We start from the raw sequence: 25,210 nt of genomic DNA on the forward strand, positions 1-25,210 counted from the left end.
GCAGGACCAAATACTGTCTAGACCATCCTTCATAAACATTTATCTAACCTACTCTTAAATATCTCCAGAGATGGAGATTCCACAACCTCCTTAGGCAATTTATTCCAGTGTTTAACTACCCTGACAGACAGGAACTTTTTCCTAATGTCCAACCTAAATCTCCCTTGCTGCAGTTTAAGCCCATTGCTTCTTGTTCTATCATTAGAGGCTAAGGTAAACAAGTTTTCTCCCTCCTCCTGATGAAATCCTTTTAGATTCCTGAAAACTGCTATCATGTCCCCTCTCAGTCTTCTCTTTTCCAAATGAAATAAACCCAATTCCTTCAGCCTTCCTTCATAGGTCATGTTCTCAAGACCTTTAATGATTCTTATTGCTCTTCTCTGGACCCTCTCCAATTTCTCCACATCTTTCTTGAAATGTGGTGCCCAGAACTGGACACAATACTCCAGTTGAGGCCTAACCAGCGCAGAGTAGAGCAGAAGAATGACTTCTCGTGTCTTGTTTACAACACACCTGTTAACGCATCCCAGAATCACGTTTGCTTTTTTTGCAGCAGTATCACACTGTTGACTCATATTAAGCTTGTGGTCTACTATGACTCCTAGATCTCTTTCTGCCATACTCCTTCCTAGACAGTCTCTTCCCATTCTGTATGTGTGAAACTGATTGTTCCTTCCTAAGTGGAGCACTTTGCATTTGTCTTCATTGAACTTCATAAAGAGTGACGGAGGGTGCTTTGTAGGTTGCTTACAAAGTCTAGAATGTTAGTTCCTGGAGAAGGCGTAAACCCCTCCCATTGCTGCTTCACCAACTGTAATGGCCCCTTAACCTTGTGGCCATACACAAGTTCAAATGGTGAAAACCCTAAACTGGGATGTGGTACAGCCCTGTAGGCAAACAGCAACTGCTGCAACACTAGGTCCCAATCATTGGAGTGTTCATTTACAAATTTACATATCATGGCCCCCAAAGTTCCATTAAACCTTTCCACCAGGCCATTGGTTTGATGGTGATACGGGGTGGCAAGTGATTCAGCCCATGAGCTTCCCACAGATCTTTCATGGTCCCTGCCAGGAAATTAGTTCCTGAATCTGTAAGGATGTTGAGGGTCAACCTACCCTGGCAAAAATGTCTGTTAAGGCCAGGCACACAGTGTTAGCCCTGGTGTTGCTTAGAGCTACTACTTCTGGCCATCGGGTAGCAAAATCCACGAAAGTCAGTATGTACTGCTTTCCTCTGGGGGTCTTTTTTGGGAAAGGACCCAGAATATCCACAGCTACTCGCTGAAATGGGACCTCAATTATGGGGAGTGGCTGGACAGGGGCTTTGACCTGGTCTTGGGACTTTCCCACTCTTTGGCACACCTCACAAGGCCGGACGTAATTAGCAATATCCTTACCCATCCCCTCCCAATGGAAGGACTTCCCCAACCTGTCTTAGATTCAAAGTTACAGCAAATAGAGGTAGAAATCCTTCCAGCAAAAGACACATTTACAAGTTAAGAAAACAAACATAAGACTAATCCGCCTTTCCTGGCTATTACTTACTATTTTGAAACATGAGAGACTGATTCAGAAAGATTGGAGAAAACCTAGGTGTACGTCTGGTCCCTCTTAGCCCCAAGAGCGAACAACGAATGAAAAAAACAGCACAAACAAAGACTTCCCTCCACCAAGGTTTGAAAGTATCTTGTCCCCCCATTGGTCCTCTGGTCAGGTGTCAGCTAGGTTCACTGAGCTTCTTAACCCTTTATAGGTAAAAGAGACATTAACCCTTAACTATCTGTTTAAGACAAAGGGGGTGGGGGGTTCGGGGGCAGGCATAAGAAACACTAATAGCCAAAGAAAGGCCTGGCCTTGGCCAGAGCACGACCTCACTCCTTACCCCTCCCATGGGGTACAAAAGAGGTGGGATGAAGACCCCAGATATATGACCCTCCAAAACGGACCATGACCATAAGTTGTAAGGGGTGAGACTAGGGGTGTGCATTGCAGGTATATTTGGGCCTGCTAAGAAGGAGGAGATGGGAAATGGGAATGGGGAATGGGGACACAGGCAAGTCTGTGGGGCATCTGTCATAACATTTCTTCCTAGATCTGGACCTTAGCATCCAAAATATGGGTGTTAGCATGAAAACCTCCAAGCTTAGTTACCAGCTTGGACCTGGTATCGCTGCCACCAGCTAAGAATTATACAGTGCCTAGCTCACTGTGGTCTCCCCAAAACCTTCCCTGGGGGACCCCAAGACTCAGATTCCTTGAGTCTCAAAACAAAGGGGAATAAACTATTTCCCTTCTCCCTCTACCTCTCCAGGTTTTCCCTCCCTGGGTTCTTGGAGAGATATACAGAAGCAAGCTCTGTGAATCTAAACAGAGGGACTCCCCCCTCCCTGTTTCCAGTCCTGGGAACACAAGTACCGAGAGAGCTAATCTCTGTTCCCCCCTCACCCAGAGGGTATGCAAAGTCAGGCTTAGTAAATCTAACACAGAGAGATTTTCCCCCCTGATTTTTTTTTCCCACCAATTCCCTGGTGAGCTGCAGACTCAATTCCCTGGAGTCCCCACTAAAGAAAAACTTCAACAGGTCTTAAAAAGAAAACTTTATATAAAAATAAAGAAAAAAGACATTAAAAATAGGCTCTGTATCAAGTTGACAATATACAGGGTCAATTGCTTAAAGGAAAAAAATGAATAAACAGCCTTATTCAAAAAGAATACAATTTAACACATTCCAGCAACTACACACATCAGCATCAGAGCTGGGAATGGAACGATGGGGAACACACTCTGCCGGCATGCAGAGCTATTCCTATGCTTGCTTGGAACTAATCCCAATAAATGGTTCATTGTCTGCACTTCGGACTTCTGGACTTCCCCTTTCTGTCTGCATGATGACCTCCAGGGGACGGGGTAAAGGTGAAGCCCGCTATCAGCAGTACATTCCCATTATGGCAATTACAGTTACCACCTGTATCATTACTGGCAGTAGGCTGAGTGTTCTGAAATCCTGGGACTGGCGTTATTGCCGTGTGTCCTACAGTGCTGTGTGAAGTAAAACAGAAATTTGAATTAGTGATATTAAAATGAAGCTGTAATATATAAATGTCTTAGGCCTGGGCTACACTAGTGTGGGGGGGGGGGGTTTTGAACTAAGATACGTAACTTCAGCGACGCTATTCATGTAGCTGAAGTCAAAGTATCTTAGTTTGACTTACCTGGCCGTCCTCATGGCGGCGAGTCGACTGCCGTGGTGCCCCCGTCGACTGTGCTTGCTCATCCTGCCAATGTGGAGTACGGGTGTTAAGTAGCGGATAGATTTATCGAGTCCAGATGAGATGTGATAAATCGATCCCGATACATCGAACACTACGCGCCGGATAGTATAGACATACCCTTAGTTACTATAGAGTCCTGTTCATTCATGTTATAGGTTACCCTTACTGCTGGTTGTTACCCTCTCGTAAACTTTACTGGGCAGGAAACAGGAATGGCTAGCTCCTCTTCCAGGCATTGTATACTGTTACACCTCCATACACTAGGCTGAAAAGTCTATTATTAAATATTTCTTCCCTATATTATGTTAGGTACTTCCAGACTTTTATCAAGACACCACTTAACCATTAGGTTTTCTAATCTTTTAATAATTCTTGTAACTCTTCTCTCAACCCTCTTCAGTGTATCAACATCTATCTGTAATGGTGGGCTCCAGAACTGTACACAGGATTCCAGCAGGAGTCACACAGGTGCCAACTATAGAGGTAAAACAACTTCTCTACCTCTTCTTGATATTCCGCTTGTTATTATCATGGTATCTCATTAGCTGTTTTGGCCACATGATCACACTAAGAGCTCATATTTAGCTAATTATCCCTTCATGCCCCAAATATTGTTCAGAGGCATTGCTTCCCATGGCAGATTCACCCACCATACAAGCATTGCCTACATTTTTTTGTTACTAGATGAAGATAGCTACATAGCTATATAAGAATACATATCCTTTGCTTCGATACAGTATACCAACCAATCCAAATCCTAGAATCCTAGAATCATTTTCATTGTCCTCTATTGGACTCTCTCCAATTTGTCCACATCTCTTCTGTAGTGGGGGTCCCAGAACTGGATGCAATACTCCAGGTGTGGCCTCGCCAGTGCCAAATAGAGGGGAATAATGCTCCTACTAATGGAGCCTAATATGCCGTTGGCCTTCTTGGCAACAAGAGCATTCTGCCGACTTATATTCAGCTTCTCATCCACTGAAATTACCAGGTCCTTTTCTGCAGAACTGCTGCTTAGCCGGTTAGTCCCCAGCCTGTAGCAGTGCATGAGATTCTTCAGTCCTAAGAGCAGGATTCTGCACTTGTCCTTGTTGAACCTCATCAGATTTTTTTTGACCCAATCCTCCAATTCATCTAGGTCACTCTGGACCTTATCCACTCTGGACCTTATCCTCCTGCGTATCTATCTCTCCCCGCCAACTTAGTGTCATCTGTGAACTTGCTGAGGGTGCGATCTATCTCATCATCCAGATCATTAATAAAGATGTTGAACAAAACCGGCCCCAGGACTGACCCCTGGGGCACTCCGTTTGATACCGGCTGCCAACTAGACATTGAGCCATTGATCACTATCCGTTGAGCCTGATGATCTTGCCAGCTTTCTATCCACCTTATAGTCCATTCATCTATACTTTTTTAACTTGCTGGCAAGAATATTGTGGGAGGTCGTATCAAAAGCTTTGCTAAAGTCAAGATATATCAAGTCCACTGCTTTCCCCGTATCCACAGAGCCAGTTATCTCATCATAGAAGGCAGTTAGGTTAGTCAGGCATGACTTGCCCTTGGTAAATCCATGTTGACTGTTCCCGATCACCTTCCTCTCCTCCAAGTGCTTCAAAATTGTTTCCTTGAGGACCTGCTCCATGATTTTTCCAGGGACTGAGGTGAGGTTGACTGGTATGTAGTTCCCTGGGTTCTCCGTCTTTCCTTTTTTAAAGATGGACACTATATTTGCCTTTTTCCAATCGTCCAGATGCAGGTTGCTCTGAACCAGTGACCTGTTCTCCTCATTAGTTACAATCCCCCAATTTTTGCATCATCTGTAAACTTTGTCAATATTCAGACATGAGAAGGGTAGGCAGCCGAATTACTGACACATGGCTCTGCTTACATATGTCAGTAACAACCGTAACGTATTGTGACGGGATACCCAGGGTGCAGCCTGGACTGAGGAACCACAGTGCCCGCTTAACTTTCCAGCCTGGATTGTGTCTCAGAGTGCTTTGCTAGTGACAAGCAGCAAACCCTCCAGGCTCTGTTATCACTCAGCACAACCTCATGTGGAGTCCCACACACAGCTAGATTGCATGAATGTTCTTCAGAACCACTCATGAATCACACAGGGAAGGGCACCCGTGAAATCCCCCCAACTCCTAGCACAGTACCTTAGGAATATATCATCTTGTCCTGCTCAAGACGACCAGTGTAAATGTATTATTTTTTTCACACATTATCAATGGAAAGTGGATATACACCAGCCTTTGTAAACCTGAGCAGGTTTACCAAACACTTCAGGCAAACTCACTGGTAAAAATAAACAGTAAAACATATTTATTGACTGCAAAAGATAGATTTTAGATGATTATAAGTCAGAGTTAGTTACCAAAAGAAAATCAAATATAAGCACACAGTCTAAACTCTCAAACTTATGAGACTGGGCAACATCAACATTAAGCTGTTTTTCTCATCCCACTGGATATTGCACTTCATAGTACACAAGTTTCACCCTTGAAACCTCCGCCAGACGCCTCTCTTGAATTCTTCAGTCTTCTGAGTGTCTTTGTTGCTTGCAGAATAGATTGAGGGGGATTGGATGGGGGTTAGGAGAAAAGGTCAAGCGTGGGCTACTGTGTTTTGCTTTATAGCCTTACTTCACGGGTTTGGAGAATGCAAGTCCGGCATGTCTGGTGGGCATTGACCCACGCTAGATAGAGCAATTGCCCTGATGTGGCCTTCTGTGAGTTTGGCATTGCATTGTAGCTCCCTTGCTAGACAATGGCTGTTGATGTTTATTCAACACCCTCCCGGGCATTCATTAATTTTCCTTGCTGTTGTTTCTGGGTAACATAAGAACATAGGAATGGTCTTACTGGGTCAGACCGAACGTCAGTCCAGCTCAGTATCCTGTTTTCTGACAGTGGCCAAAGCCAGGTGCCCCAGAGGGAATTAACAGGTAATCATCAAGTGATCCATCCCCTGTTGCTCATTCTCAGCTTCTGGCAAACAGAGGTTAGGGACACCGTTCCTGCCCATCCTGGCTAGTCACCATTGATGGATCTATCTTCTGTGAACTTCTCTAGTTCTTTTTTTAACCCTGTTATGGTCTTGGACTTCACAACATCCTCTGGAAAGGAGCTCCACAGGTTGACTGTGAGCTGTGTGAAGAAAAACCTCCTTTTATTTGTTTTAAACCTGCTACCTATTAATTTCATTTGGTGACCACTAGTTCTTGTGTTATGAGAAGTAGTAAACAACATGTCCTTATCGACTTTCTCTACACCAGTCATGATTTTACAGACCTCAATCACATCTCCCCTTAGCTGTCTCTTTTCCAACCTGAAAAGTCCCAGAGTTTTTAATCTCTACTCATATGGAAACCATTCAGACCTCTAATCATTTTTGTTGCCCTTTTCTGAAACTTTTCCAATTCCAATATCTCTTTTTTGAGATGGGGAAACCACAGCTGCACACAATATTCAAGATGTGGGCATACCATGGATTTATATAGAGGCAACAGGATATTTTCTGTCTTATTATCTATAACTTTCTTAATTATTTCCTGCATTCTGTTTGCTTTTTTGACTGCCACTGCACATTGAGTGGATGTTTTCAGAGAACTATCCACAATGACTCCAAGGTCTCCCCTTCTTGAGTGGTAACAGCTAATTTAGACCCCATCATTTGATATGTATAGTTGGGATTATGCTTTCCAATGTGCATTACTCTGCATTTATCAACATTAAATTTCATCTTCCATTTTGTCACCCAGCTTTGAGAGATCCTTTTGTAGCTCTTGGCAGTCTGCCTGGGTCTTAACTATCTTTAGTAGTTTTGTAACATCTGCAAATTTTGTCACCTCACTGTTTATCACTTTTTCCAGATCATTTATGAATATGTTTGTTAGAATATAGATATTCAGGCCTGTCTGCAAAGGCCTATCCTTTAAGAATTTAGGTGTAATCTTATCACTTAGCTAGTTATAGAGGTATAAAAAAAAGAATCAAAATCATTGTCTGTGGAATGGTCTTCTCTTACTGTGACAGGCTAAGGCCTTCAGCTAAAATGTAGTTAGGCAGCTATAAGCTGGGAAGTGTATGGTCACATCCTCACATTCCAAACTAGTCACATTGAAATAAGGTGCTATTGGGCTGTTAGGAATACAATCCTGTCCTGATATTCCATCAGCTCCAGAGAAAGGGAAGAGCCTAGAAGATGTAAGAGGAAACTTACTTTGATAGCATCCTGTCTGGCAAGAACTCTCTTATCAATAGACACAGCTGGAGAACCCTTATGTCTGTATAGATGTTGTTATGAAATCCTCACTTCTGTATTGTTTTGTATGTTTATTTGCATGGTCTCTGTTTGGTTCTGTGATTGTTTCTGGCTGGTGTATAGTTAATTTTGTTGGGTGTGAACCAGTGAAGGTGGTGGGATATAATTGGTTAAATAACCATGTTACAGTATGTTAGGTTTGGTTAGTTAAATTTCAGTAAAATGATTGGTTAAGGTATAGCTAAGGCATTCCTCTCTGTTCATACGAGAAGGACCAGGGAAGTGGCAGGATGAAGGAATAAGCCTCCTAACAATGTTGACTAGGACTGGTCACAGAACAGACCCCTAGGAGACATGACTATTTCCCTCTCTCCATTCTGAAAACTGACCATTTATTCCCACCCTTTTTTTCATATCTTTTAACCAGTTACCAATCCATGAGAGCACCTCCCTCTTATCCCGTGGCAGCTTACTTTGCTTAAGAGCCTTTGGGGAGGGGCCTTGTCAAAGGCTTTCTGAAAATCTAAGTACACTCTATCCACTGGATCCTCTTTGTCCTCATGTTTGTTGACTCCCTCAAAGAATTCTAGTAGATTTGTGAGGCATGATTTCCCTTTACTAAAACCATGTTGACTCTTCCTCAACAAATTATGTTCATCTATGTATCTGATAATATTGTTCTTTATTATTGTTTTTACCAGTTTGCCCGGCACTGCAGTCAGGCTTACAGGCCAACTGATTCCCCAACAGGAGCTGCTGATTCCCCAGCTTACAGCATGTTTTCGTAACAACCATACAACACAATCTCAAACTTCAATTGCACTAATGATATACATATTTAGCTAGAACAATGATTTTCAGCAGATCATAACCTTTTTCCTGATGCCTCGTATGGCGTGCTTTACATGCAATAGCACAATTATATTTAAATGAGGGATATGGTGCTTCTCTGAGGTATAGAGTGTCACACTTATCTCAGACAAAGCCAGGTGCCGGCAAAAAAGTCTCTCATGAATAGAAACAAGGGAAGTAACAGAGATGCAGGTCCATAGACCTAAATACCAAGACCGTTGTGCCCTTCGTGCCCACTCTGTTGAGCACAAAGCCATAGCCCAGCATGATAGCATCTCTTTCCATGGGGAAAATTTGGCTTCTTTCCAACATAGGAATTGCATCATGTATCAGACGTATGGTCCAATTGGTCCAGTGTCCTCTCTCTGACAATGACAACCCCACTGCTACAGAAGAAAGTGTAAGAAACCCAGCAGTAGGTGGATGGGGGATGATCTGACCCTCTTGAAGGTGTCACCCCTGATACCTAACAGCTAAAGACTGGCTTGTGCTCTGAAACACGTGGGTGTATAGGCTTTCCAAAATATTTGTTTAGCAGTATCTTTTGTAACTGTTAGTCTCACTAGCCATGTAAATGTCCACACACTTCCTGATTCTTACTTATCTCATGGCCTCAACTACTTCTTGTGGCAATGAGTTCCGGAGTCTAATTAGGCACTGAGTGCAGAAAGCATTCTTTTTTATCAGTTCTGAATTTGTCACGTTTCATTGTAATTGAGTGTCCTCTTGACTTTATGTTATGAGACAGGGAGAACACATTCTCAATCTACTCTCTACCAGTCATTATTTTATAGACTTTTCTCATATCCCCTCTTATTCATCTCCTTTCTAAGGTAACAATGCCAGTCTTTTCAACCTCTCTCCATATGAGAATTTCCCTGGGCCCTTGATCATTCTCATTGCCCTTCTCTGAACTCCTCTAGTTCTGCAATATCCTGTGTGAGAAGGGTGCCCAGTACTACACAGAGGAGTGCAGAGCTTTTTTCCTCCAATGGGCATACGCGCTGTATTTATTGACGTCAAATTTCTTCTACCATCATGCTGCCCATTCACCTGGCTTGGTTAGCTCCCTCTGAGGGCTTCTCTGGACTTCATTTTGACCTAAAACATGTAGTGCCATCTGAAGTGTTGCCACCTCACTGCTTACCCTCCTTTCTAGATTGTTACTCTTCTATTTGATATAAAGTCTATAACCCCCCTTATGACAGTTTGGACCCTGACCTTCTGGGATGCAAGCTTGTATACTGGGGTTTCACTGAGCCCCTCCTGCTCTGCCAGCCTGAATTCTCTCCCCATTTTGCTGAATTAGGATCTCTGGCCGCTTGCAACAGGCACACAGACATAGGGCCACACCAGCTGCAGACAGAGACTGAAGTCAGCTCTGTGTTAGAGGATTCATCCAGTACTCACATGCCCAGCCTTTTGGGGGAATAAACCAAATTGATACTGTCCTGCCTTGTGTAGAAAGATCTGCACAGTGCAAACTCATAAAAATTCACCTCAGTGTGAAGAGAGATATGTCCCCCTGATAGAAATTGCACAAACTGGGGTTTAATAATAAACAAAACACATGCATTAACTTTAAAAGGCAGTTTTAAGTGATTATAAGGGATAACAAACAGAAGAAAGCAGATTAACTTAGTAAAGAAACAAGAACCACAAACTGAGCTTAACACTCTAGATAAGTAGGATATGCATTAGCTAATACTCACCCTGAGTGATAAACAGGCTGGCAGATTCTTAAGGCACAAGTTGCCTTGGCTTTCATGGGTTTTCAGGCTAAAAAGCCTTGTAGCGTGGGACCATCACTTTCCACAGTTCAGGCTTTGTTCCTCGGGTGTTTCCAGGTGTGTTGTTGTAGGGAGACTGAGGCCCTTCAATCATGTCATTTTCTCCCTTTTATATTTTCTCCCTACTTGCTGAAAAATTCTTTTGCTGTGACCTGGGTCAAACAGTTCCCTTGTGCAGTGCTATCTGTCAGAGGTTTCTATTGTACACAGTTCCTGGGGTAATACTTGTGCTTGTGTACATTTTCTCAATAAGCCGTTAACAGTGTTTGGCCTTTTTACTGTCGTACCTGAAAGGCTGCCTGTGGGTGTTTCCAACCTCAGAACGTTTCAGCAACACATACATAGCCAAACTTCATAACTTCACATATAACGATAGTACATATAATCCAATGAGATATTACTCTCCAGCAGATCAAGACTTTTAGAATGACACCTCACAAGGCATATTTTGAATAAGTCTTATCTTAATTACATGACAGTGGTGTATATTGGGGTGTTTCACACCAGGTCTCTGTTTTTCTCCCTTTACAGACACTTGAGCATTTCTGAGGCCGAACAACGCGTCAACCACCTCATGGCAGCTTTCAACCTCACCCCTTCTGACCCTTCAACATTCATCCTAATGGGCATCCCTGACCTGGAAGCTGCCCACATCTGGATTTCCATCCCGTTCTCTACATCCTACATTATCAGTCTGTTGGGAAATTTCATAGTTCTGTTTGTTGTAGGCAAAGAGGAAACCCTGCACAAGTCGATGTACCTGTTTCTCTGAATGTTGGTGCTCACAGACATCAGCATGTCTACCTCTATTTTGCCAAAGGCACTGTGTATATTTTGGTTCAATTTGACCAGCATTACTATGGGTGGCTGCCTCACCCAGACTTTCTTCCTTCACGCGGGTGCTATGATGAACTCAGCCATCCTCGTGACAATGGCCTTCGACCTCTACGTCGCCGTATGTGACCCTCTGAGATATGCCACTATCCTCACCAACACACGGATAGCTCAGCTAGGGCTTGTGGGTTTGTTAAGAGCTGTTCTTGTCATTCTGCCCCTTCCTCTGCTCCTGAGCAGGCTGCCATTCTATGGCAACCGCTTTATCTTCCACAAGTACTTTGAGCACATAGCTGTAGCGAAGATAACATGCGGGGACATTGCAGTTAACAGGATATACGCCTTGGTGATAACGTTTGTAGTCCTCGCGTTAGACCTGACGCTAATTGCTCTCTCTTACGGTCTGATCATCAGGGCTATGCTAAGAGTATCCTCCTGGAAACACCAAAAAGCCCTCAACACCTGCACAGCCCACATCTGTGTGATGCCGACATCTTATACTCCCTTCCTCTTCTCCCATCTGACCCACCAGTTCGGTCAGGGCATTGCTCCCCATGTTCACATCATCTTGGCCAACCTTTATTTCCTCATACTCCCCATGCTCAACCCTATTATGGGGTCAAATCCAAAGAGCTTCATGACAAAGTGGGCAAATACACTTGCAGAATGTGATTGCCAGGGGGCACTGACTTTAAACCTCTGTGACAACAGGGGGAAAGGATATCTCCTCATTAGTCAAGGGTGCTCTGGACCCATTTGGCTGAGCTCAACATTGTGGAAGTTCAGAGCCTGGGAACTTCCTTGCACCTAAAGTCTTATCACTCAATCACCAAGTACTCCTTTCCCTGTTGCTGAGCTCCTGCTCTCTGGCCATCACCTGACCTCTTTAAGCATCACCTGTCCGCCCTCAGCCCCACAAACCCTGTCAATAAGCTTTTCAGTGACTTCCAAACCACCAAAATATCTCACAGCTTTGCGATGCAAGGTGGCTGTCCATTAATCCCTGTGTGGACAGGGTTCTGGATCAGTTTGGATGAACGGAAGCTATGCTTTTACATAACAAAAGACAAAGAAAGAAACTACAATGCTGAACTGTGCAATGATTCAGTGAACAAAATGTACCTGATTTTTCTACACTGACAAAAAAAGTGATTGCACTGGTCACTGCTGATGGATGACCAGCAGCAGAAGAATTCTACTTCAGAGGAAGAGTGCAAGGATTAAATGTTGCCTTTTAGAAACTAACAGTAACAAACTAAAACAACAGAAAATATGGACATTGACTACTATGACTGAATGCATTAGAAATAAAAATAATGCAAAAAGTAGCCCAAAAAGTATTTAGTGCAAAAAATATATATTTTTTATATTATTTAACACTGTCATTTTTCATTTTTTGTTTGAAACATCTGCTGACCCTCAACTGGGATACAAGAACTATTATTGGGGCTGTCAAGGTGTCACCCCCACTCTGAACTTTAGGGTACAGCCATGGGTACCTGCATGAGATAACCCCTAAGCTTATTTATCAGCTTAGATCTAGTAGCTGTCACCACCAAATAGTTTAAACAAACATTTATGAGAGAGTCATTTGAAAACTCTGTCTTCCCTGCAATTTTTTCCCCAGTCTTTATACCCCTTTTCCTAGCAGAATTGACATTGATTCACCTCCCACCAATTCCTGGTGAGCCCAGATCCAAAAAACTCCTTGGATGTTAAAACAAGGAAAAATCAATCAGGTTCTTAAAAGAAGACTTTCAATTAAAGAAAAGGGTGAAAGGAAAACCTCTGTGAGATTAGCATGCAAGCTACTCTCACAGACAACAGATTCAAAACACAGAGGATGTCCCTCTGGTCAAAACCTTAGTTACACAAAGAAACCCAATTTGATTCCCCCTCTATGCAAAAGGAAGTCACAAAAGAAAATACACATAATCTAATACATTCCTTCTCTAAACACTTACTACTTTTAAGAAATGTTAGATGGCTGATTCCTGGATCCTTCACTCTGGCACAAACTTTTCTGAACCGACAAACACTGATTTCCCTCCTCCCTCTTTGAAAACATCTTGTCTCCCGATTGGTTCCTCTGGTCAGGTGTCAGCTAGGCTAGGTGAACTTCTTAACCTTTTACAGGTAAAAGAGGCATTAACCCCTAACTATCTGTTTATGACAGGTGCTTTGAATGTGAATTCGATTTTCATCTCGCTTTGTGGCTAATGTGAACTCTTGCTGGGGCTTATAGCATTTTTGTAATCAAATCTGTACTAGGTATCTAACAAAAGTTTTCATTTGCTACTTGATGTAGTATTAAGTGACGTTCGGCTATTAACGCAGTAGAAACCTGGCAATCACAAGCCCAGACCTGGGCTGGAGGTAGACCAGCAGCACTCAGGCAGAGCTGGGAGCCTGAAGAGGACCAGAATAAGTTGCTGGGGCAGCGCAGCCCAGCTGCACCTATGGATAACTAGGGCTGAGCTACAGCAGGGAACTGCAGGGCCAGAGCCAGGATAGTGGGTGCCGGATATGCCACAAGTAACACGGCTGCTGAGCATGATGAGTTACTGAGGAGAGCAAGGTGGGGCCATGGGCAAAGGGCCCAGCACAGAGAGACATTGCTAGACAGGAGGGCATTGAAGGCTGGACTCAGAGTGGGGGATGTGAACCTAATGGGGTGGGCTGATGCTGGGGGGAAGGGTCCTGCCACCTAGAGCCTGAGGGAGTGAGGACGCTGTCAGAGCAGGTATCACCACAGAGCATCCAGAGCTGGGAGAGAGGCCTGTTACGTGTGAGAAAGAGATCTTTTTTTTTTTCTTACATCCCAGAGATGGATGTTTTTTGGTGTTTCCTATGCCCATAGAGTGGGTTTCCTTTTTTCTCATATATATTTTTCCATTTGTTCATTATTTTTCTTACAGTTGCTGTTTAATAAATTGTATGTGGCTTGAACGTAATGCAGTGATCAGAGGGTCAGAGAAGTGCTCGTGCTGAGAGAGTGCCCCAGAGTGGGGACACCATAGCCCCTGTCCTAAGTGATCACAATGAGAATGGGGGTCAAACACAGGGCCAGTGTTTGACGTGGGCAGTTCTGGCTCAGGCCAACGTATTGAAGGCGATCTGGTTTGATACCTATCACTTCACCTGACCTTCTGACCAAGAGCCAGCTGGGCTTACGGAGGCAGGCAACCAGGCAGCCAGGTGAGAGACATGCAGCTCTGGAGAGGGTGGACCCAAGCTGGAGCTTCACCAGGCAGGCACTCAGTCAGGTAACTCCCCCAGTCAGAGCAGGGACACGGGGCCACCTGCACTAGAAGCCATGTCTGGTGTGGGGCTAGGCTGGAAGAGGCTTCCTATCTGATCCATGGGATGGGCAGCTGAGGTTGGTGCAGGGCAAGAGGAGGTGGGGTGCACATGCCAGCACCTCTAAGTGTCCACACTTGCTCAGGAAAGGGCTTGCTCTTCCCCCTGCCACTGGCTGCAGATAGGGCAGTGCACACTTAGCTCCACACAAAAGGGAGTTCCACACTAACTGAGGGCACTGGCGGCTGCCTCCATCCCTCCCCTGCAGACCAATGACCTGGGAGTAGGGTTGGAATTTGGGGGGAACATGGGCTGTTATAACAGCGGTAAGGGATAAAAACAGAAGTGGGGTGCGGGGGTGGGATAAAATTAGTATCGTAGATGTCTGTATACTAATACGAGAAGTACACCTCTACCTCGATATAAAGCTGTCCTTGGGAACCAAAAAATCTTACCGTGTTATAAGTGACACTGTGTTATATTGAACTTGCTTTGATCCACTGGAGTGCGCAGCTCCCCCTTCCCCCCCGGAGCACTGCTTTACCACGTTATATCCAAATTTGTGTTATATCAAGTGGCGCTATATCGAGGTAGCGGTGCATGAGGAATAAGCAGGAAGAACCAGAAATGCTAGTAAATAAACACACTTATGACATTGCTGACATCACGGAGACTTGGTGGGATAATACACCTGACCGGAATATTGGTATAGAAGGGTACTGCTTGCTCAGGAAGGACAGGCAGGGGGAAAGGGAAAAGGTATTGCTTTATGTATTAAAAAGGTATACACTTGGACTAAGGTTGAGATGGAAATAAGGGACAGATTTGTTGAAAGTCTCTTAAGGATAATGGGGGCAAAAAATACGGGTGATGTCATTGTAGGGGTCTACTGCAGACCACCTAACCAGGAAGAAGAGGCGGATGAGGCTTTTTTTAAACAACTAACAAAATCATCCAAAGCACAGAACTTGGTGGTGATGGGGGACTTAAACTATTCAGACATCTGCTGGGAAAACATCACAGCAGGACACGGATAATCCAACCAGTTTTTGGAGTGTATTAGAGACAATTTTTTATTTCACAAGGTGGAGAATGCTACTAGGGGAGAGGCTGTTCTGATGACAGAACAAAAAGCAATGGTCTCAAGCTGGATATTAGGAAACACTATTTCACTAGGAGGGTGGTGAAGCACTGAAATGGGTTACCTAGGGAGGTGGTGGAATCTCCATCCTTAAGAGGTTTTTAAGGCCCGGCTTGACAAAGCCCTGGCTGGGATGATTTGCTGGTGTAGGTCCTGCTTTGAGAAGGGGGTTCGACTAGATGACCTCTTGAGGTCTCTTCCAACCTTAATATTCTATGAGTCTATGTTCTAGAATTGATTTTAACAAATAGTGAGGAATTGGTTCAGAATTTGAAAGTGGAAGGCAGCTTGGGAGAAAGTGATTATGAAATTATAGAATTTGTGATTCTAGGGAATTGTTGGAGGAAGAGCAGCAAAATAAAGACAATGAATGTCAAGGAGACAGACTTTCGCAAACTCTGGGAGTTGGTAGGTAAGATCCTATAGGAAAAAAGTCTTCAATGATCTAAAAATCCAAAAAGAGTCCTACAAAAAGTGGACACTATGTCAAATTACAAGGGATGAATATAAACAAATAGCATCTGTGTAACAGTTACTGTGGTACCTGGAATGGGACGGCTACTAAGGTGGTCCCCATGAGCCCTATGGGAATAATGAGACAGGGAGGAGCTCGCTGGGAGCCACTAGGAGTAGATGAGCAGGATGGAATGGTGTAAAATGGACAATAATTCAGTTAATACAGATATCACTGTATTCATCTTTCTTTGAAATGTCTAGCAAATCACCTGTCAATGGTGGAAAACAGGAAATTGCCTTATGTTAATCTGTGTAGCTAATTACCGGTGATGCTTAGGTAATAGGTCTACTTCAAAGTCTCCATGATTGCCTATTGTTCACCTAAGGACTCCGAGCTGGCAAGAGAAGGCCTGGAACTGTATAAAAGACACTTGGGACCTGATCATTTTTATCTCAGGTCTGCTTGATGCTTCATGCAGGGGAAACTTAAGTCTTAAGATTGAGATCTCCAGTCCTTTCTGGATCACTCTGAATATGAACATTGGACTATAACCTATGGACTAATTCTGAAAGAACTCTTTGCAACCACCAAGCTCACCGTCTCTACAATGAATCTGATCTCAGAACAGTCCTCATGTCTGCATGTATACTGATCTTTTAACCAATACTCCTTCTCTCTTTTCTTTTTTAATAAATTTTAGTTTAGTTAATAAGAATTGGCTGAAAGCATGGCAAAGTCAGGCCGGATGGCTGCAGGAGGGTCTGGGAAAACAGGTATGTTAGCCCAAGAATACTCAAGGCCCTTTTTCCTACAAGAGGGGAAGGGGTTACTTCAGGTCAATTATGGACACCTGAGTCTAATTAAGGGCTGCCTGAATCCTGTTAAAACCTCCCTCCAGGTGAGAGAGAGGGTGAGGAGAGATTAAGTGCTGCAAGGCTGGAGGCAGTAGGGAGATAGACACACAGAACCCAGTGCCTGTTTAGGGGAAGGACTGACACCCTAGGACCAGTGACAGGACAACACCTGCAAATTTTAACACCATCAGCTCAGGATTAAGCAAAGACTGTGACTGGCTAGCCAACTACAGAACCAGTTTCTCCTCCCTTCGTTTTCACACCTCAACTGCTAGAACAGGGCCTCATCCTCCCTGATTGAACTAACCTCGTTATCTTTAGCCTGCTTCTTGCTTGCATATGTATACCTGCCCCTGGAAATTTCCAGTACATACATCCGATGAAGTGGGTATTCACCCACGAAAGCTCATGCTCCAAAATGTCTATTAGTCTATAAGGTGCCACAGGATTCTTTGCTGCTTTTACAGATCCAGACTAACACAGCTACCCCTCTGATACTTGACAGACATAAGGGTTTCCCATCTGTGTCTATTGATAAGTGAGTTCTTACCAGGCAAAAAACTATCAAACTAAGTTTCCTTTTACATCTTCTAGGCTCTTCCCTTTCTCTGGAGGTGATAGATCGGATTACCTTCCTAACAAGCCCAGATTGCCTGATTTCAGTGTGACGGGTTGGGGATGTGAGGATGTGACCGTTCCCTTCCCAGCTTATGGCGGCCTCTGCTGCTTAGCCAAAGGCCTTAGCTTAAGAACAGGGCCTTAGACAGTCACAGGGAGAGAATACCCTTACACAGATTCTTTCTTTTATACTTCTATAACTAGCTAAATGATAAACTTACACCGATATTCTTAAAGTATAGGGCTTTACAGACAGGTCTGAATATCTATACCCTAACACTCCACCCTTTTTTCTCTTTTGGGATCCTCTTGTCCAGGTATCCTTGGAAAAGCACAGGACATATGGCGACACATTTCCTGATAGGGCCAGGCATCATGGTGGAAGGTGTCGATATTCCATTTGTCCCACTGCCCCTTGTGTAGTACCGTGCCCTGCACCTTCTCTCATATGGACATACCACACCTATTCCAATTAGCATTCCAGGCTTCCCATTATAGTGGGCTTGAGAGTTTGGGTCCAGATTGTCTAGTGGGGAGGGCTTACTACATTATGTATAGGTTATAATTAGTGGTTGTTCACTAGGGGGCTGTGCCCCCCTTGATCATTTCCATATGCAACGTAACACAAATACAGTTAACAATACACCAGCTGCTATGATAATCCACAGCAAGAGAGGCCTGACCACTGCAGTACAGTCGAACATCCTGACCACCACCAAAAACACTGCTTCTCCACCTTTGATAGGGTTAAAAGTTTGTCAGCACCATCCTGTAGTGTGTATTGTAAGTTTGACCAACTGTTGACTCTTACAGCAAGTTGCTCTTGTAATCTTTGTGCACTTTGTCCATATTGTGTCTCCATTGAATATCCACAATGAAATTTGGTACTGTCCAAACCAATACAACTAATTGGTACTGCCTAGGGTAGTAGGTGCTGGTTCGATTGTTTACAACGATTAAGTCCACTGATCCACTGGTGCACCATAGTCCATGTGGCAGTGTACAGAAGGTCCCAATTTGGTCATATAGTGGAAATAGTTTGCCTCCTAGTCTTTTTGGTCCTGTAACTTGTGGCAGCATTCCCACACATAGTGCAGGGGGCAGTACACTACACAGAGAAAAGAGCCATCACCAGTTGCTAGGCTGAACAGTCTGCAAGACTCAGTTTGCCCTGACAGTCTGAACCCCTGTTAACAGAGAATCATTTCTTCACTCCTGGGGGAGGCTCTCAGGCTGAAGTTCTCCAGGGTCTATTTTCTGCTCTTCCAGCTGCTCACGGAGCTGAGGGAATTGTCTGGGAGCCCAGGCCAACCTGACAGTCCACAGGGACTGTACAGGGGAATCATAAATATCGCTATCCAGCACGCCAAGGATAAAACACGTGAGATTCATACACTGATTCTCAGGGCTCTGCTTTCCTGTCGCGGCCAGGAGATTTCCTCTCTGTGCTGAGTGGGATTGTGGTGAGTTGCCTGTTTCTGTATAAAGTTAGTGCTAAGGGCTCAGGAAGGGCTCCAGGGTTCAAGTCAAGAACCAGAAATTCTCCAGCACGGCAACTTGAACTGTTTAGCATTGTCAGAAACTCCAAAGGTTTTACCCGGTAAAATTGGAACTACAAATGTATTGGAAACTGTTTAGACAAATATTTGTTTCAGATCAGTTCCTTGTCTCTTACTGTGTCGTTCTAGCTGTCCAAGTAGCTTCTTCTTTTTGGGTTGTGTGGTTTTCCTCTTGTTTGTTCAAGTTTTCCAATTCAGCAACTTCGCTGCCCTGTTTAGAAGTGCAGCCAAAGCGTCTGCAGTGGGTATCTCTCTTACCAGAGGGTTCACAACAAGAATGGGTCACACACTGGCCAGATTCTGCTCTCATATTCTGCCTTCAGTGGGTCACTCCAGATGGAAACTGGCCTCCCTGAGAACAAAATCACGGTCCCTGTGTTTTGAAATCCCTGCCCTTTATACCTGCTTTCTGGATGACACATAAATTGGAGTTTTCCTTTAGACTCTTTCAACACCCTAACAGAATACTGTTCTTTGTAACAGGACATGAAGCTGTGATTTTTGGAGATGGGACTCGAAAGTTAAAAACAAAGGGTGAATCTGGTCCCATTGAGTTCAATGGAAACATGACCAGGAGTTCACCATAACTCCACATTTAGGGACTTATATACATGTCTTGCTTTACACTGGTCATGAGATTCCAGTGACTTCACCTGGAGTCGTCCTGTGGACTTTAAGGATGGTGAACTCATTTGGATCAGAGAATAACTGACAGGAAATCTCAAATTCACAGGCTTAGAAGTTCAAAACAATTAGGAAAACAATCATTTTGCAGGAGAGAGAGGGGTCTGCTCTCTGAGCCCCCGCATCTCTGCTTTTGTAGAAGATGAGAAGCACCAAAAGGCAGTAAAAATAAAACCATGCAGATCACAGTGGTGCAGAGTCCTGAAACCGGGTGAAATGGGGAATGTGTGAAATCTCCCACACTAGTGGCAAATACCAAGACACCTGTGCTGCTGCTCTTTGTGCACCCACAGAAACCATGTGCAGCTTTGGGAACTGCTAAACAGGAACACTCAGAAGCTAGGAAGTATGCACATCATGATAGCGGGCAGCTCTGGGACATGTGAGTGCCCAGAAAAATACAGCTGCCATGTGTAGGAGCCACTGCTATCTGTGTGAAACAGTGGATCACTGGGACTCACACTTTAAACCCCAGATGCTCCGGGACCATTTGTTAGCCAGCTCTGTTAGCCATTAATGGCGAGGCTTGTACAACTTTTCATGGGGTCAAGTCATCATTATTCTCATCTGAAATGTTCGTCCTGGCAGTGCGTCACGGGACCCCTCAGCCTCGTGAAATACCCACCTACTGTTACATTTCCCAGGCACCACAGTCACATAAGAATTTCTCTCCATAGGGCTAAATTCCCCACGGTCATGAATAGAAAAAATGCCTTCAGGAGGTTTAGGCACAAGATTGCAGGAAAAATGCCTCCAGCTGACTCCTGGGGACGAGTTTGTAGATTCCAAGGCCAGAAGGGACCATTCTGATCATCTGATCTGTATAACACAGGCTTGAGAATTTCCCCAAAACTATTCCTAAAGCAGATCTTTTAGAGAAACATCCAACTTTGATTTTAAAATTCTCAGTGATGGAGAATCCGCCATGACCCTTGATAAATTGTTCCAATAATTAATTAATCTCACTGTTCAACAAATGTACACTTTATTTCCAGTCATAATTTCTTTAATTTCAACTTCCAGCCACTGGTTCATGTTACACCTCTGTATGCTCGGCTGAAAAGCCTGTTATTAAACACTGGTTCCCCATGTAGGTACTTACGAAGCCATCCCTTAACCATCATTGTTAAATTAAAAAGATTCAGCTCTTTGAGTCTATCGCTGTAAGGTAGGTTTTCTAATCTTTTAATAATACTTGTGAATCTTCTGTGAACCCTCTTCAATATATCAACATTTTAATCACAGACACAAGAACTGGATACAGGATTCCAGCAGGAGTCGCACCAGTGCCAATGACAGAGGTAAAATAACTTCTCTGTCTCTCCTTGAGATTCCCCTTGTTATCATCCAAGAATCACATTGGCTCTTTTGGCCGCAGGGTCACACAGGGAACTCAGGTTTAGCTAATTATCTCTTCACCCCTCTCCCAAATTTTGTTCACTCATTCTGCGTCCATTGAGATTCCCCCATCATGTAAGCATCACTTGCATTCTTTGTTCCTAGATGTAGATGTCTATATAGCTATATTAGAAGACATTCTGGATGCTTCGACCCAGTTTGCCAGCCAATTTGGATTGGTTTGAATCAGTGACCCGTCGTGTTCATTATTAACCATCCCCCAATTTTTGTGTCATCTGCAAACTTCATCAATATTCAGGCATGGGAAGGGTTAGCAGCTGACTTGCTGACACGTCTCTCTCCTTGCACTTGTCAGTTAACACATGTAACTTATCTTTCAGCCTGAGCTTGGCTTGGTTAGCTCCCTCTGAGGACTTCTCTGGACTTGGCTCTGACCTTAATAATCTGGTGCCATCTGTAAATTTTGACACCTCACTGCTCATCCCCCTTTCTCTATTGTTAATAACTATAAAATATTTATCGTACTATTTGTTATAAAGTGTGTAATCTCCCTCGCTGTGCTTCTCTCCCTTTACAGGCACCTTGAGCATTTCTGAGCCTGATCAACGCATCAACCGCCACATGGCAGCTTTCAACTTCACCCTGTCTGACCCTTCAATATTCATCCTAATGGGAATCCCTGGCTTGGAAGCTGCCCGCATCTGGATTTCCATCCCTTTCTCTATGTTCTACTTTATCAGCCTGTTTGAGAATTTCACGATTCTGTTTGTTGTAGGCAAAGAGCAGACCCTGCACAAGCCGATGTACCTGCTGTTCTGCATGCTGGCACTCACAGACATTGGCATGTCTACCTCTGTTATGCCGAAGGCGCTGTGTATATTTTGGTTCAATCTGAAAGGCATTACTGTGGGTGGCTGCTTCACTCAGATGTTCTTCCTTCATGTGGTTTCTGGTATGAAGTCAGTCATCCTTGTGATAATGGCCTTTGATCGCTATGTTGCCATATGTAACCCTCTGAGATACACCACCATCCTCACCAATTCACGAATAGCTAAGCTAGGGCTAGTGGGTTTGACAAGAGCTGTTCTCATCGTACTGCCCGGGCCTCTGCTCCTGAGCAGGCAGCCATTCTGTGCCAACCGCATTATCCCCCATACGTACTGCGAGCACATAGCTGTAGCGAAGATATCATGTGGGGACATCACAGTCAACAGGATGTACGGTTTGGTGGTGACATTTGTAGTCCTTGGGTTAGACCTGATGCTCATTGCCCTGTCCTACGGTCTGATCATCAGGGCCATCCTCAGAATCTCCTCCAAGCAAGCCCACCAGAAAGCCTTCAGCACCTGCACAACCCAAATCTGTGTGATACTGACATCTTATGCTTCCTACTTCTTCTCTAACCTGACCCACCGATTAGGTCAGGGCATCGCCCCCCACGTTCACATCATCTTGGCCAACTTCTATCTCCTCATCCCCCCCATACTCAACCCTATCATTTATGGGATCAAAACCAAAGAACTTCATGACAAAGTGGGCAAATACATATGCAGAATATGATTGCCCGGGGCCACTGACTTTAAACTTGTGTGACAAGAGTGGGAAAGGATATCTCCACAGTCATCAAGGGTGCTCTGTCCCAGGTTGACTGAGCTCTGCACTTTGGAAGTTCACAGTCTGAGTTCTTCTTCACACCTAATGCCTTACTACTTCCAGACCAATCACTGCTCTCTCCACTGCTGAGTTCGCTCTCTCTGACCATCCCCTGACCTCTTTGAGCATCATCTATCAGCCCCCACTACCACACACCCTGTCATTTGGCCCTTCCATGACTTCTAGACCTCCAGAATATACTGCAGCTTTCTAATGCAACTTTCACATTAGTCTCTGTGTGAATAGGGTTCTGGATCAAGTTGGCTAAACAGAAGCTATGCTTTCTGATAGCCAAAGACAAAGAAAGCAGCTACAATGCTGAACTTCTTTATCATATGTGCAGGCATCCAGTGAACAAAATGTGCCTGATTTTTCTACTTCCAGTCCTTCAGAAGGCCTGGAGGATAAACAAAATGTCAGTTGAAAAGTGCTAATGCAGGAAAGCTGCTGCAGGATTTGAGGATATTCTATTAGAGCTTGTTGGTGAGAGTTATGAAACTTTGTGTTTTTCAGAACCTTTGTGTCAAATAACTTACCTCTTTGCACAGTTGATTTTGGAATGACTTTTCACCTGGAACTTTCAAAACACACATTAACCATTCTTACTGTTGAAGATGTGACAAGGAAGCGTCAAGATTTCATGTTGGAGTTTGTGAAACCCTGATTGCCACCAAATGTCCAGTTGATTGAATCGCTTGGAGTACTACATCCTTCTACTGCACTCAGTCCTTCACCACCTAGGTTGGCTGATATCTCAATTTTGCCATTGTTTTGTGGAGACCTTGGACAGCTGGAGCAGCAGTGGAGAGTTTTGCTAATGGAGGTGCTCTGGCCTCATAGTCAGGACAATCAAGTTGAGCAGTTTTGGGCTGAAGTTCTCCAACAGATGGATGCCGCTGAGGACAAAGGCTTTAGTGAACTTGGCTTATTTGCTTTTTCACTGTTGTTGCTACCTTTTAGCAACTCTGCAGTAAAAGATTTGTTTTTATTACGTTCATCTAAGAAAACAAACTGCAGAACAAGATGCAAGAGGAACTTTCAGAAAACATTCCCCATGTTACAGCATATATGCAACAATACAAAATCTGTTGTGAACAGTTTACGCCAATGAAAGGAATGATTGCACTGGTCATTGCTGATGTATGACCAGCAGCAGAAGGATTTTACTTCTGACTAAGACAGCAAGGATAAACTGTTGCCTTTTGAAGACTAACAGTAACAAATTAATTCAACTCAAAATATGGACATTGACTACTATGATTGAATGCATTAGAAATAAATATAATAAAGTTATTTTTGTTTTTCCACTATATATATATTTTGAGCTACTTTGGGGCTATTTTTAACATTTCTCATTTTTTTGTTTGAAACATCTGCCAACACTTATTCAGGGTACAAGTACTAGTATTGGAGTTTTGAATGTGAATTTGATTTTCATTTAGCTTTCATTGGTTACTTGATGTGTTAGTAAAAAAATGTGTTAATAAAAACCCCCTTTGTTTCAATAAATCGATTGGGCTACTTTGGGTTAATTTCTAAATGATTTGGGGCTATTAATGCAGTAGAAATTTGTCAATTGCAGTAAAGAGGCAGAGCTGGGCTAGAGGCAGAGCTGCAGTGCTGAGGCACAGCGTGGGGGCTGCATAGACCAGAGCCAAGAGCTGGGGCAGTGCAGACCAGCTGCACCTAGGGGGAACAATACTAGGCTTACAATGGTGCCAGGACCGCTCTGGTGCCAGACCCCATTTGTAAGCTGTCCATAATAACTACTTGGAGGCCCACAAAGGGTCATTCCAGCCCTGGCCATAACCAAGCAATGCACTGCAAGGTGTACTGGGAGTTGTAGTTTGCACGTTTGTGCCTTCAACCAAGGCCCTTGGATCTGCGCTGACAGCTACACTACTAACCCAGAATGCCCTGCACTGTGCTGTGAGCTGCCCCAGTTGAAGTGGGTTGAAGGAAGGGAAATGTTTTAGGGAGAGGTTTCCCGGTGCTGAGGTGCTGATCCCACCACACCACCCTCCCCACGGGACACAGGGTTGGGGCTTCCGGTGTGGCCTTCCCGCCCCCGAGTCTCCTCTGCGCTTCTGGGACGGCAGCACTGCTGTGATTCCCGGCATGCAGCCCCTAGCAATCGTGATGCCCGGCTGCGGGATCCTGGGCACTGTCTTGGCCCTGCAGCTTCACTCTGGGTGTGTGTATCTTTGTGTGTCCCTTGGGCCGCCATCTAGCATGGCATGGGGGCAGCTGGTTGTCTGCATCCCAAAGGGCCGGGGAGTGGGGCGTGGTGACAGTGTGGCTGTCTGCTGTCCCCCCTGCCAGTGGGAATGCTCAATCACTCCCCCCTGCCCACACTCCAAGAGGGGAAGGGGTACAGTGCAGTTTGGGGGAAAGGGGCAGTTGTGGGGCAAGTCTAGGTGAGGTGGGGGAGCTAGCAGTGACTCTATGTGGGGGAATAGGAGAAGCGGAGTGTGAAGCTGGGGGTTGGCTGTGGGGGCAGAGGGAGAGAGGGAAGAGTCTGGGTTCAAGGTGGGGTTGGCTGTGTGTGTGGGGGCAGTAGAAG

The 25,210-nt window shown here is 44.4% G+C and overlaps 1 protein-coding gene across 1 annotated transcript; it reads left to right on the forward strand.

The window, feature by feature from the left end:
• Nucleotides 1-21,615: 21,615 nt before the first annotated feature.
• On the forward strand, nucleotides 21,616-22,554 carry LOC127056292 (olfactory receptor 52N2-like). The gene has a single exon (XM_050963970.1). It carries the CDS (start codon nucleotides 21,616-21,618, stop codon nucleotides 22,552-22,554), a length of 939 nt encoding a protein of 312 aa, XP_050819927.1.
• The last annotated feature ends 2,656 nt before the right edge of the window (nucleotides 22,555-25,210 follow it).

This window comes from Gopherus flavomarginatus, chromosome 1 (genome assembly GCF_025201925.1).
Source record: "Gopherus flavomarginatus isolate rGopFla2 chromosome 1, rGopFla2.mat.asm, whole genome shotgun sequence".
Classification (NCBI taxonomy): Eukaryota; Metazoa; Chordata; order Testudines; family Testudinidae; genus Gopherus; species Gopherus flavomarginatus.